At 40.3% G+C, this 14,143-nt stretch overlaps 1 protein-coding gene and 1 non-coding gene across 4 annotated transcripts; both read right to left on the bottom strand.

Annotated features, from left to right (window-relative positions):
* Positions 1-214: 214 nt before the first annotated feature.
* LOC100835014 (DNA ligase 6) lies at positions 215-13,655 on the bottom strand. 3 transcript variants are annotated; one of them, XM_010233847.3, is made up of 20 exons: positions 11,244-13,653; positions 11,051-11,168; positions 10,866-10,947; positions 10,304-10,406; positions 9,983-10,079; positions 9,168-9,270; positions 8,581-8,709; positions 8,179-8,226; positions 7,502-7,599; positions 7,342-7,407; positions 6,690-6,849; positions 6,480-6,587; positions 5,578-5,627; positions 4,071-4,105; positions 3,906-3,964; positions 2,461-2,622; positions 2,290-2,378; positions 2,098-2,197; positions 768-885; positions 215-580 (listed from the first exon to the last, which is right to left on the bottom strand). In XM_010233847.3, exons 1-20 carry the CDS (start codon positions 13,510-13,512, stop codon positions 375-377), a joined length of 4,200 nt encoding a protein of 1,399 aa, XP_010232149.1. In that variant the 5' UTR covers positions 13,513-13,653; the 3' UTR covers positions 215-374. The 3 variants fall into 3 exon arrangements, with proteins under 3 accessions (XP_010232149.1, XP_024315819.1, XP_024315820.1); XM_024460051.1 differs by lacking the exons at positions 215-580; positions 768-885; positions 2,098-2,197; ... (2 more) ...; positions 3,906-3,964; positions 4,071-4,105 and adding an exon at positions 6,339-6,413 and having other exon boundaries at positions 11,244-13,655; XM_024460052.1 differs by lacking the exons at positions 215-580; positions 768-885; positions 2,098-2,197; ... (3 more) ...; positions 4,071-4,105; positions 5,578-5,627 and adding an exon at positions 5,775-5,909 and having other exon boundaries at positions 11,244-13,655.
* MIR5184 (microRNA MIR5184) lies at positions 6,064-6,326 on the bottom strand. The gene has a single exon (NR_126932.1). It is a non-coding gene; the product is annotated as a microRNA MIR5184 (primary transcript).
* Positions 13,656-14,143: the final 488 nt, after the last annotated feature.

Below are 14,143 nucleotides of genomic sequence, written 5' to 3' on the forward strand. Positions count from 1 at the left end.
TTATACTTGTAAGTAGCAATAATTATTGCCAGGCGCATGTACAACGATGTCTTCGTTGTTTGAGAGGTGACTGGTACGATTCCTCCCGTCCTGATTAATTCTCCTTATTCTGACATCATGAATTTGATTACAACTGGAACACTGGAATATAGTAGAGCGGGCCAATATCAGAAGGATATTTTCGTTCGAAATGGGCTGGTGTGAAGGATAAGAATGCAGGAAAAGGACATTTCTGGAAAATATGGTCTTAAAGGGTTTTTCCAAATGTGCTGTATATACAAAAGATGAAAAAGAACATACAGTGTTTGATTCAAACTACTCTGCTCATGCACACGTACAAAACGCACCGTAAGGCCTTATCAAGATTTTAGTAACTAGTGACTGCTGGCAGGGCCATCGCTGCTGACCTCCATCTTCCTGGTCTGAGCTTTGAACATGCAAGCAACATCCGTAGCCGTGCTACAGTCCTCTGGGCTCCGATCTGGAACAGAGCGTATGTACCTCGGCATCCTCACCGAGATCCCACGCGACGGATGGACAATCCCAGTTGCCGCGTGGTGTACAGGGGATAATGTAAGGTCTGCCCAGAAGAAGAAAATTAGAAATACCACGCCTTCGATATCTATTTCTCCAAGGTCTTGTAAACTATGTGGCAAGCCCAACAAAATTTATTCGCTCCAAGAAAGAATTGACATTCCGTAAAAGAAGAGATGGAATAACTGACATGTTTACAAATTGAGATTTTCATAAGAGGGCCTTCAAATTACCTGCACCTCGGATCTCCCAAACTTGTTCAGCACTGAACCACAACTCTGGCAGCTCATCTGTTTTGTAGTAAACAGGTTTCTTGGGCAGTATCCTTTCTTCAGAATAAAACTCCTTCATCTGCACAAAAAATCTACAACATCACAAGGGATAGACATACAGGGTTTAATAACAGGAAAATAGATAACTCTGATCATGGATATGATTTATGTTCAAACTAAAATAAAAAACCAACAGCTGCCACAGGGAGAATGTATCCTTCAGAAATATATTCACAGGATCTCAGGTAGCTAAAGTCATCCTCTCGCCAAAGTAAATAGTATCCTGTAGGGGAAATTGGCCAGTGGACACCGTTATTTTGTGGCCTTTGACCAAACACATCGCTCAATTATGGATTTGCTGGGTACCATTACAATTCTGTGGCCATTTGCTGAAACACACCGCTGGGTCCAAAAACGGAAACTTGACTTTTTCTGCATGTTGCATTATCATCTTACCCCTTCTCTAATAATTAGCTCTCTCTCCCGTGTTGTTTCACTATAGTTCTGCTATTCGGTGTTGCGAAGACATTGCCGAACGGTTTAGGCTTGTGCTGTGTTGTGTGACTACGTACTACTACATGAATCATACTCATTGATTTTTTTTGAAAGTTGAAAGTATAATCAACGAATTTTTAATTGCTCTGTTTTTGCTTAATTCCGTACTCCATATGCATCGAATTACGCAGGAACAGTCCTGCGATTCTTGTTTGCTTTTACTTTATGTTGGTAGGTATCTCTGTCTTTTCCCTTCGAAAGCTAGATACAATGAGAAGTATATATTTTGAATATTATTGAAGGTTTTTCTGTTGACAACTGTTTCTAGTGTCTCAGTTTGTCTCAAAGGAAGTTAGATCATAATCATCGAGGGTCCCGATCAAGTTGCTGACAAATCAAAGCGTAGTACTGAAACATAGAAAAGGTCAACTTTCCGCTTTTTGACCGTCGGTGTGTTTCACAATCGGACGGTGTGTTTGGGCAAAGGGCACAAAAAAACGGTGTCCACTGGCCAATTTCCGCAAATGGCCACATAATTATAATGGTACCCAGCAAATCCACAATCGGACGGTGTGTTTGGGCAAAGGGCACAAAAAAACGGTGTCCCCTGGCCAATTTCCCCTATCCTGTATTATCTAATTTCATTATTGATCATATGTTAGCCAACTTCATTCTTTTGTAATGTCAATTTGTCAAAGCAAGAAACGCACGTAAGCAAACTATTTAACATGTTCTCAAAGATGCTGGCTACTAGGAACAGGTGGCACGATTCAACGAAAAAACAATTCAAACATACCTCTTTGTAGAATTCATCTGAGAAACCAGACATAACACGGCAGACACTTTGATATTCTTCATAGTCAGGATTGTAGCATGCCATAAGAAAAGGGCTGTACCTGTAAAAACAATTTCGTAGACAAGATGCATAGCTTGGTGAGGGCAGGGGCAGTTCACTCAAAATGCACAGATGCACAGGGAATAAACCTACCATCCAGCTTTCCGTCCATTTCCATACCATGCACCGATGGGAACTAAGTCAAGGCTATCACCAAGGCCTTCCACATAGTCGCGCTTGACCTGCAACACCATGCAGGATGTTATACTTCAGAAAATATGAAACATGAAGGCTTGAACACTTCTTCAAAAAACCAGTTCTTACCTTTAACCACGAATCACAGCGCTTGGAAGCAGAGTATCCAGCATCAACATCTAGAGTCTTCAACATTATACCCTCACAAGAAGACTGACATGCCTTTTCGAAAAAGCTGCTCATTCTGTGTAAAGTGCTAGAATTATCCACAGATGCTTCATTTTTTTCAACCTACAGAGTAAAAATGGATTCATCCGCGATTAGTTACAAGCACAGAAAGAAAGGTTGGGTACTACAAGAATACTCAATTTTTTCACAATTTCAACAAGAGTGGGTTAGCCTAAGTGAGCTAGGCTCACTTGGCTGGAGGAGTGGATGTACAATTTCACTACCTGGCTTCAAATCCTCATGGAACCTGAATTTGGGCTCCTATCGACCATACTGTTGGGGGTCTGTCCTACAGTTCTTAAAAAAAAAACTTGCATGACTGAAATTCTAGCATGGCTGGAGGAGAGTGGATGTACGATTCCACCACCTGGCTTCAAATTCTCATGGGCTCTGAATTTGGTTTCCTGTCAATCATACTGTTGGGGCCTACCCTACAGTTCTAAAAAGAACACTTGTGTGCTTGAAATTTTAGCATGGCAGAGTGGATGTACGATTCCACCACCTGGATTCAAAACCTTGTGGGCTCTGAATTTGAGTTCCTATTGATCATACTGTTGGGGCCCACCCTACAGTTTTTTTTAAAAAAAAACTCGTATGCTTGAAATAGCACCGTTAAGTTGCTTGCTATGCTATGCTATGGCTAACTGCTGTCTTATGCTGAAGCTGTTGTCTTCTTGTTTGTAGATACTCAACTGTGAAGAAGAGTTGCTGAAGTACTATAATGCAACATGCAAAATATATTTTGCTTGAAGAAAAATAACTAAGGAAAAAGATGAAATAACATATCAACTACTATTAACATTAACAGATGTAGTGTCTTTGTTGTGGTCGTGTGTGCAGGAAAGGCAGAAATGGTGGTAACAGTAAATTACTCCCTTCGATCCATAAAAAGTGTCTTGGTTAGTACAACTTTGTACCAAGTCCAAGACACTTATTATGGATCAGAGGGAGTAGCTATTATGAGAAGATACTGTCAGAGCTCCAATTTTTTTGTTTCTGCCATCAGTTAAAAAGAGACAGGTGGTTTGTCTCTATAGCTGTCAGTTCTCGAGCGATTGTGTACTACAGTTTAGGATCGGAGGGAGTACTACAGTTTAAAAAACACATGCAGAAGCGGTTCACTGGAGTCAAGTTTATCACCCAAGGTTGCAAGAACCACGGTGAAGATTAGCCTATTCATGTCTGATCTGATTCTACGACAACACTATCAAGATTCAGAGTTCTGATGTTTTCTAATGTATAGGGTCCGGTTGTGTCCTCGAATCCTTGTACTGTGTGTCACTCGAGTCCTGACAGCCTATTACATCCATAAAAATGAATACGTTTCGTTTAAGGATAAAACTTACAATTAGCTGCTGAGCTAACTCAAAGTGTCCTGGCTTCTCCTGAAAATAGTCATGGATATCTGCAAGGCAAAATGCGGGAGGAAGTTTCATGACATTCTTTGAGGCATTATTCAACAAACGTCTGTACTGCTTATACAAGTTTTCCAAGATGGTATAGAGACATACAGTTTCTCCTTTGTCGAAGAGGGTAATCCAATAGCCTGCAGAGAAACACAATTAAGTTCCTCATGTTTTGAATAAACAACAGAGAATCGATTGTATTCTGGACCACATATTTTTACCGCAGCTGCGACTTGCACCACATATTGTCAAAATTGGACAAAATATTGTGATCATAGAATCAGGCTGCAAACCACGTATAATAAAAGGGAAAACCGAGCTGGTTCAGTGAAACGGACCCACATGTCAGCTGCCACATTCGTGCTACTTCACTCAAGCCAGGGCCAGCTGCACTGGTATAACAAAACAGTTTTGTAGTTAATCAAATCTACTAACTTGTTGGGCCTTCATGTCATCCTGACAAACTAATCCTCTTTGGCCCATATGTCAGCTTGTGAGGTGCTTCTTCCTACTCATCCCCAACCCTCTCTTCCAACATACTCCTAGTGCTGGAGGGATCGCCGGGTCGCATGGAGGAAACGATGAGGTGGGAGAAGAAAAGGAGCTCAGCTTTAACAGCCGATACCCTGTTGGCGTGACACATGTGCATCCAGTGGCTAGGTTCGAGTATGAGCTCAACACTGGCTACATGGGCCACATGGCTCAGGCCATTGCCTCCTATTCTTGCGTCCTGGAGATACGCACAACGTGACGATAGGGACTGAACCGCCAATTTGGGCTCTCATATTCCTGGTTGCTGTAAGAGAGGAGAATGACGAAGGGCTGAGCACGCGGACTTCCTCTTCCGCAAGTCTGGTGGAGGAAGGAGAACAAGGAAGAAAATTACCTCGTTTCGCCTTTCCCGCAGGCATGTTAATTGCCTTGCTGAGATAGCACAGATCACAGATGTGACAAAGAGTGATGTCACAGGTGTGTGGGTACTACTGAACTAGGTGGGTTTTCGCAATATACCTATAGTCTGAGAATCTTACGGTCACAATATCTAGCCCGTACCACCTGGCATATGTGGTAAGCTAAAATCGAATCAATACCTACAATATCTAGCCCGTTTTAAAAAATATGCAGTGTAACTGTGCAAGCGGCAAGGTAAGAATATGCAATCCAAAGTGCAGTTTACTCAATAAAGCACATGCATAACACACAGTTAAAAAATATATAGCTTATAGCAAACATTTCCATAGGCAAACATGGGACATGACCTGTAAGCAATTTAATTGAATTGTCTGAAGTTCTTGTTCGTATCAATAATTGCTGATAAACTAAAAGAGTAAGACCACAATAATTGAAGTGTGGCACAGAAAAACTAAATTCAGCAGATAACTAATTACTGTGCGAATAAAGGAATCGAGAAATAAATCTCTCGACTGAAATAAAGGACATTGCTAACCATCTTAAGAGCATCTTTTTGGCTACAGGATAGGGGTGATTGCTCAACAAAAGTTACTTTCTTATAACACAAGTCTTTTTTAAACATCCACACAAACACATGAACTCTATATTCCCTTCAAAAAAATTGGAACTCTAAAACTGCAAAAGTGTTCCGTAATGTTACCTCTCTCCATTGCAGAACATGATATCAAAAACAAACACACAGATGTCAACCTGCAGAGTGGTCAGCATAGTATCAACTTGAGAATGATAAAATATGATTAGGACAAGAAATGGAATAAGCTTACCGTGATAATTAAATATGGAGAAGGAAAGCCAAATACAGCAAACACAAAAGCACATTCTTTGTTAATCATAAAATAAGCCAGTTAGATGTAGTGGGAAAATAATTTGGCCTCCTAACAGGAACTCTGACAGTATCACTGACTGTATTCTTTTGAGCACGCATACTCTTATCTCTTGAGCTCAAAGGGATAGCGGAACATGCTAGAAAAACTGAAATACAGATTTTCATGCAGAAAAGATATTACATATTAATGCTAATAAAAGTGCAAACATATTGCTACCTATATATTTGATTGTGGTGATCAATGATGGGAAAGCAAATGAACATGCAATACTGTTTACTTGAGTTTAGGATTTAGGTGCTTGTGCATGTAAAAAAATTCTCAGAAAAAACATAGATGTGCATAATGTTAGAACATATGCACCTGCAAACAGTCATGAAAATATGATCAAATGTGCCATGTACTAAAATAACAAGTGGTTCTAGCTTCACTAATAAAAAATAAAAGTAGAATTGTTTATACATTTTTGGCAGGGCCCATTTGATCTTTTTGCATGATTGTTTTGCAGGCGCACGTGTTCTAACATGATGCGCATCTATGATTCTGTTTTTGAGAAATTTTAGAGATGCACAAGTACCTCAACACTAAACTCAAGCACCCACCCTTCCATGTAAGAAATCCTCCCTCAATAAAAGGTAAGCACTGGTGAAAACTGGAGAGACAAGAAGAAGCTGAGGCTCATTCGATTATTCTGAATTATAAAGAATAATTAAAGCACCTTTATATTCTGAATTGTAATTGAGGAGTGCTTGCTCCCTCTCTCTCTCGAAGACAATTCTTGGAATGACATCAGCTTGTTTCCTTTATTTCTATCAATTCCCACAACCTTGATTGAATGCACGAATAAAATAAAATAAATAGAAGGTAAAGAAGTGTTCTATTGTGAAAAGAAAAACATGGAGAGTTGTTCCTCAGGAATTAAACTTACTTCAGCATCCAGTACAAAGCTGGCCACCTCAGGGCTGCACAACTCTTTGATCATATTCACTAGATCGGGAAATCGAGAAGTTGAATCTTTCATCTGCCTTGAAAATATTTGCACGGATCCACCAGTTAATCTGTGAATCTGTGCACGCTGACCATCATACCTGGAAACAAAGGAAAGTTATTATTATTAAATAAGTTATGCAACCCATGTCTAAGGGCTTATTAGTTATTATAACTAGTTTTCTTTACAAACTAGACAAGCAGTTACTGGACCTTCACTGTGTGGTTAAGCTTGTAACTTCCTATGGCAATCACAGACCCAGATTTCAGGGGTTTTCAGCATAACTGATCCTATGAATTATGCAAACTCAAAACATCCATGACAATAGGAAATTATTTCTCCCTAATTACTTTGTCCAGGTTCCACAATTCTCATGGACCTTCAAACAAAACCCATGCTTATGTTTAAAGATGTATGTTCCAGCTATCATATTGGTAATTTTATAGTCTGGTTAAACCAGCCTGAACCGATACTGCAGCTAGATACCATGTGTTATACTTAGCAATCCATAAACAAATTGATGTACACTAGTATTCATATCATGAGAGTAGGTTCTGCTAATAAATAATTTCTTAGAGAGCAATGAACGCACTTGTACTCACAAGTAAATGCTCTACCATCAAACAATTTCAGTGCTTGAGTGAGCCCATTAGTAATTCTGGAAAAAAAAGAACAAAACCATCAAATTTTACACTGGAAAGTAAGTCAATAAAAAATAATTGGATTGCAAACAGCATCACACAGGCACATACCTTGCAAGCATAGGTGGAATAGGTGTGCCAGGTAGCATTGCTAAGGACGAAGCTGCAAATGTAGTGCCTTCTCTCAAAAGAGAGGGGACAAGCAAATCCTGACAAGACAAATAATGTCACCAAAAGGTAAGCATTTTGTCTCATGAACCAAGAACCATCTTGTTTCAGTTGGATCAAATCTATCTAATCTTGCTGAAGAATTTATAAATGTCAAATATTAATCTTTAAACTGCCCTTACAAAATTTTCTAGCCACCACTTGCATCATTCTCCATAAGCACATATGTTGGCTAATGGTCATTCATTTTTGTTGAAATTGTCAGGTAGCAGGATCAAACTATTCTCTCTTGTGAAGGAAGGCAATGCCTTTTTAGTTATATACACCACATAATTACCTTTTAAGAAGGTTAAAGTATAATGATAATGCTGGAGGTAATTTAATATTAGAAGTTGCACTTCAAGTCTTCAACTATATATTACATTTAGAATACTTTGCTATAATTAAGGTTAAAAAAATATTCTTCTCTTGATTAACTTACAAGAACTCTTTCGCGAAGGGTATAGGTTTCCAGCAATGTAAGTTAGATATTTAGCACATTTGAAAAGGATGCAACCAATATTGAGGAAATCATGTACCATTATATATCAAATCAAATAAGTTAACTAATGATTACTCACCATATTAGGAATGACATTGTATGCCTCAGTAACTTCACTTGAAAGGCCCTGCTCAAAGAGGAAGATAACATTCTTGTTTCAGAAAATTGTGTAAATTATCAAATTAGTATATAGCCGAGGTGTTTGAAAGTGGATAGTGGAGAATCCATTCCTGTTCCTACGTTTCTCAATTCCAGCAATCCAAAGAGGTCCTATTCTATGTGGTAAGAAATTCATATTCTGACAGAAAACAATCGTAGCAGTGCGATGCTGTAGGTATCTTTTGAGACAGGTCTAGGCCCCATAGATGTTAGTATGTTTGTTACTCCACATTGCCCAATGTATAGGGCTTATGAACAAAGCTCACACCATTAAACAAACTATATTCACAACAAAGAACATGTTTGACTTAGTTAAACAAACCTGCAATTCTGATTTGATGCCCTCCAAGGATACCACTGTGTTTTTTGCACATTTTCCATCAAGAACAACAGCATGCGCAAGAGCAGGTAAAATTGTCTTCATCATAGCCCCAATACGCAAGTTACGTGCCTGTTGGTATGCTCAACCACACGTGAAAAAGGGAGGAGTAGACAAAAGAAAAAACACAACATTCAGTAGTAATTGCCATACTAATTCTCATAAGTCATAAGTAGGAGCCAATTGAAGGATGGGTTACAATTTGCATACTTAGTTTAAAAAGACTTGGTAGCATGAATGGGGATAATAATAACGAAAAATGCATAATAAAACCGAGCCACAATTTTCACTAAATATATCATTTCTGAAAATGGAGATCAGAATTTAACAAGTCTGGAAATGGATGGAAGCCGTCCACCAATGTGCAATAATGAACAAACTACCAACTGAGAAAGATGAATTGGAAAATACAAATAAGCACAGAAAACCAAAACCACAAAATCCGAGTATAATAATCTGCAATGGTTCAAGATGATACAGCCTCAGATAAGAAAAATTGAAATTATCAAGCAGAAGGAAGGATGCGTCACCAGTGTTCTAACAAGAAATTTCATTTCCATTTCTCTGCAAGACCGAATAAGATGCAAGACAAGAATTTTTCTCCTTCCAGCACTCCCACCACCTGATATTGCACTAATACAAAAAAAAACTGATGAAATAAAGCAGATTATCATTTACAGAATTCCATACGGCAATAAATGATATCATGTGAAATATGACTATTATTAATTTAGTATCGTCTATCTTGAAACAAACAGTGAGGTTATTGCATGAACACAAAACCAGAATATCTTAATATCTTAGGAGATTTGCTTATGACTATCATCGGAAAACTATATATACAAATGTAACTAGAAACTGAACAGAAAATAATGCAGTCTGCAGTGACATGTTATTTACCATTAGTTGCTACGATATGGAGTATCTATTAAAATTTGACAATATGGAATAGTATTGTAAACAGACCCATACAAGAAAGGAAGTACTGTCTGGATAGCTCAAGTCGAATTACTTAAAACACTGTGCAATGTTTTGAAAGATCCATTCAACTCTATTAGAGAGGAAGGACAGGTGGACAGTTTTACTCCGTATGATTATTGACTTGACTTACCTTATCCATTACGACTACAACTTCACCTGGATGATGAGGTGGCACCCTCGCTAGTCAGCCAGGAAAGAATTGTATGTGTTGCAGGAAAAAATTACTCAACAACTTTCTTGGGTGTTATTTTTGGGTCATGTAAATAGCGAGTAGAAAGAAAGATGACTCAGTCATTATCGTAAAATAGATATACCAGATAAAATTAACATCATACGAAGATATATACTATTTTGTAAGTAATACCTTAGCTTTCGAAGTGTGGAATATACATCACGGATTGAGAGTGGACGAGGAGGAGCAAGTAGCGTTTGATTTTGACGGCATTCTTGGGCCACATCACCTACAAATAACACAACAAACACTGTTGATACTATATATAGCCAGTTAAACAGTAATAACTTGTGCATGAAGGTATACAATGCTGTTGGACCTGGCCACAAGCCTGCCAAATGCATCCATACATCACACTACTTTCAAAGACACGGCCATGACAGATTACACCATGTGGTAGGCTGTTTCCTCACAAAAGAACTATGAAAAAACAATTGCTACTTTTAGCCTTACCAAGATCGCCGTGAGTTTTGTACATCTCATGTATTTTAGATCTGCTGGTTCCTAATGACTCCACCAGAGCAGAAATAATTAGACTCCCGCCAATGTTTAGTTCCTATCTTCATTAACAGACATGGAATTACTGTATTGATGTGTCATACTGTCATATGAGACAAGGCATAACAAAAGCATTCAAAAAAAGATAGACAATGAAGAGAAGACTAAAGTACCATGCTGGACTAGGATGTTGTATATTTATATTTAAACAGTAAATGTGGGATCTGTTGTAGATTTTATTTAATGCAACTGAGTAAAAGAAAACATTGAACAAGAAAAGGATTTGTCAATACTCCATTGACTTAATATTGAGAGTCAGTTTATCCTGACTGATAGAGTTTGTCCAGTTTGGTCTGGTTTGGAACACAGTATTCTCAACGGAAATTTTGTAGGAAACCTCATATCCAATGAGCGGAGTTTCCTTGTATGAACACAGGAATTCCAATCAAGATCTTATTAACAAGTAACCAACAGTACATAGTTGGAAAGTGGAAAGTATGGTAATTACAGTACTTACCATATTTTCATGGCCGGGAGAAATTTTGTTAGTACATAGATAAACAGCAGGTAGCACATCATCTCGTGATAAGGCAAGCAAACTGCATTCAAAGACAAGTTATTAACTGATATCCCTGATGGTGAAAATTTCCATTAGATGATCGATACCAACACATATAGGTAGAGTTATAAGCATTGGAAAACCTCCTGAACATGTTGCAAAGCATGGCAGTACTTTTGATCTTTCCTTTTTCTCTCTCAACCAGATCGAAAGTGCGAGCCAAATGCAGGTATGGCGCAGGCTGTCCTGTTGTCCAGCAAGCTGCAGAAGAGTACATATATGGCATGACTTACTAAGAAGCAAGGCGGTAATAACTCTCAACAGCTAGTAGCTAACCATGCTCAATCGGCAGATACTTTTCAACTGGCAATGATATATTCATCGAATCTGCTTGTGCTAAAGAAGTTTGTACATACAGGTTTTGCATCTTTGGAGTAGCCTGAGAAGAGCTTTGAATGATGTCTGAGTTACTATTTTTATCTATAATTTCATTTTGAGTATTCTGCGGTACAATACTCTTGTCATTAACAGGTACGTTATTGTTTTGGATTTTACTGTAGAACATGTCAACTGCTACATTGACATCTCCTTTCGTCTTCTCAAGTAAAGAAATTGCAGATTCTCTGGACATGCTGCCATCTACAATCTGAAGAAGCTGGTTTATGCCCTGCTCGTGCGTTTTTACAATATCAGTTAACTGAGTGTCATTCTCCTTCTCTCCAATGTTTTCATATGGGTCCACTGTTACTTTATTGGCGGTCTCGCTTTTAGAAGCAGCTGCCATTGCTCTACCAAAATAGTTTGTAATTGTGGGCTGTTTGCGCCCACCAGATTCTGTTGAGGCAGCAGACCTTCCTTTCTTTTTTGACTTGTTTGCAGTGCTAGAAACCCTCTTCCTTTCCTTCTTGGGAAGATTCGAGTTCATTCTCACAGGAGTCAAGTTCACCAGCTTTGTAGAAGGCTCCATGGGCTTCTCTGAAAATAAAGTTACTTCCTGCTGACTACTTACATCAGCAGAAGGTCCATGATCAGAAGTGTGGATTCCCCCTGACTTAGACATTTCATTATTAGAAACATTTGCTTCTTCAAAGAAATCTCTTTCCCGCTCAAAAAAATCAGATGCTGATTGAACAACATCACCACCTGACCTCATCAACAGGCCTAGGATTTGGTCCTGGCTGACCCATGATGGTAGGAAATCTGATAGTTCTTTCTTCATTTCCTCTGTAATCTTAATGTTTGAACTGTCTGATAATTCAGAAGCATTATTGATTTCTGGTAAGGAAGCAAACTCCTCCCCATCTTGATCCCTTAAGCATTTAGCCAGCACATCCTCATGGTTAAGAGTAGCACATATCGATCTTGGATGGAACACTGACAAGAACTCGTGTTTATTCGCCGTCTCGTCCACTAATCCCGCAAAATGTTTCTTCAGAGCAATCGCCTCCTTACCATCAAGCTTCCCACCATCGACTCCCACAGTTGGGATGACCTGTTTTGGGTGCAAGAACTTCACGTACTCCCGCAACTCATCATAGCTCGAGTGCTCACTATAAGGCACAAGATGTATCTTGAGTGAATCCTTCACCCTAACAGCAAACCCTTCCTTCTTGGTTTCATACATCCATCCGGTCGGCACAAAACTAACTGCCTTGGTGTACCCTCTCTCCATCATGATCTCCTTCATTTTCACAAAATTCGGCCGGAAATAGGGCCATGTCTCCCCCAAAATATTCCACCCTGTAACATGCACATCTGATGCTGCTGCGTCCTCAGTAAAAACTCCTTTCTCACCACCAAACCCCAGTCCTGTCAAAATTTTCATCTTCCTGCTATCCACATGTATCATGCACCCACAGCGCCGTGCAACCTCCAGCAAAATCTTCTCTTTGCCTACAACATAAGTCGCGATCAAAAACAGCACACGCTCTCCGGCTGCCTCACTCTCCTCCTTCACCTGCTTTATTGTGTTCACAACATATTCCACTGACTCCTCTTGAGAAGGAAATGTAAATTTGGGGTTACAGTAGGTGGTGTCCAGAAATACAGCATCAGCACCGACAAATTCCAGCAGATTAGGGTCGCTTCTCATAGAATCCGTATAGCGGAAGTCCCCGGTGTGTACATACCTCTTCGTGTTTGGTCCAGGGGAGGTGAAAAGGAACTGGACGGCACCAGGGCAGTGGTTGGCATCGACGGCGACTACGCCCCAGCCATCAACGGTGATGCGGGCGCCAATGTCAATGGAGACGATGAGCTCCGAAGGTACGGATAGCACAGAGGCGAGGAGGCGCGCGGTGGGAGCGCTGCAGAAGACGAGGCCCCGGCGCCAGGAGGGGCCGAGGCCGGCGTAGTGGTCGGAGTGGAAGTGGGAGAGGAAATAGGCGACGGAGAAGTCGCCAGCGTGGCGGAAGGCGTCGACGAGGAAGCTGGAGTTAGGGATGAGAGCTGTGGATGGTACGGTGGCCGGGACGGGCGGGGTCGCGGAGGGGGCGGAGATGGGGTGGGTCTGGGCGGGCGACAGTGACGCCAGGGAGGAGAGGAAGAGCGTGGAGGTGTCGACGGAGAAGGATTTTGTGGCGGGAGAGCAGAGGAGGGACGCCATTGGTTTCGGTGGAGGGTTTAGGGTTTGAGTGTGGCGGCGGAGACGGCGAGGCAGCGCATGGTGCGGTGGTGGTGGCGCGCAAAACAGCCTGGTGGAGAATGGAGAGGTCGGAAAACGTTTTGGCCTTGACGGCGCTCGACGGACTCGGGCCTGAAGAAAACTTAGTAACAACACAGATTATACGTTTTTTTTATTGTTTTTTTCGAGGAGAGATTATACGTTTTCATAACTAAAAAGCGGAAAGATGGATAATAGGCTTTCACTTTCTTTACTTTTTTGATCAATAACAGGATTTCTTTTTTTTCTTCCCTATTATCAATAATAGGCTTTCATCACCCCCGCTATGATCAGTGTTTTGACTTCGGAGTACATATCATGCTTAGTATCACATAGAAAGCAGGCATCATATAGATAGAGTGCAAAACACCATGAAGCCGCTGAATTGGGTGAGAACGGTACCATCAGAATATGAGAAGATGGCTAGATGCAACGACAAAGCAGAAGATTTGAGAGTAGAGAAATATAGGCTGTCGCAAAGAGTAGGTTGCTCACCTTTATCGGGGTCGTCATACCAGCAATACAGGTGACCGACATCCTCTTGTGACGGCGGTAGGCGTGATGATAAGGGGTA

This window comes from Brachypodium distachyon, chromosome 2, assembly GCF_000005505.3.
Source record: "Brachypodium distachyon strain Bd21 chromosome 2, Brachypodium_distachyon_v3.0, whole genome shotgun sequence".
Classification (NCBI taxonomy): domain Eukaryota; kingdom Viridiplantae; phylum Streptophyta; class Magnoliopsida; order Poales; family Poaceae; genus Brachypodium; species Brachypodium distachyon.

Coding starts and splice junctions, on each gene's coding strand:
- LOC100835014 (XM_010233847.3), bottom strand. CDS start 13,512: ATGGCGTCCCTCCTCTGCTCTCCCGCCACAAAATCCTTCTCCGTCGAC. Junction 5,628..6,479: donor TTACAATTCAGAATATAAAG/GTGCTTTAATTA, acceptor ACCACTCTGCAG/GTTGACATCTGTGTGTTTGT. Junction 4,106..5,577: donor ATGTTCTGCAATGGAGAGAG/GTAACATTACGG, acceptor GTTTCTCTGCAG/GCTATTGGATTACCCTCTTC.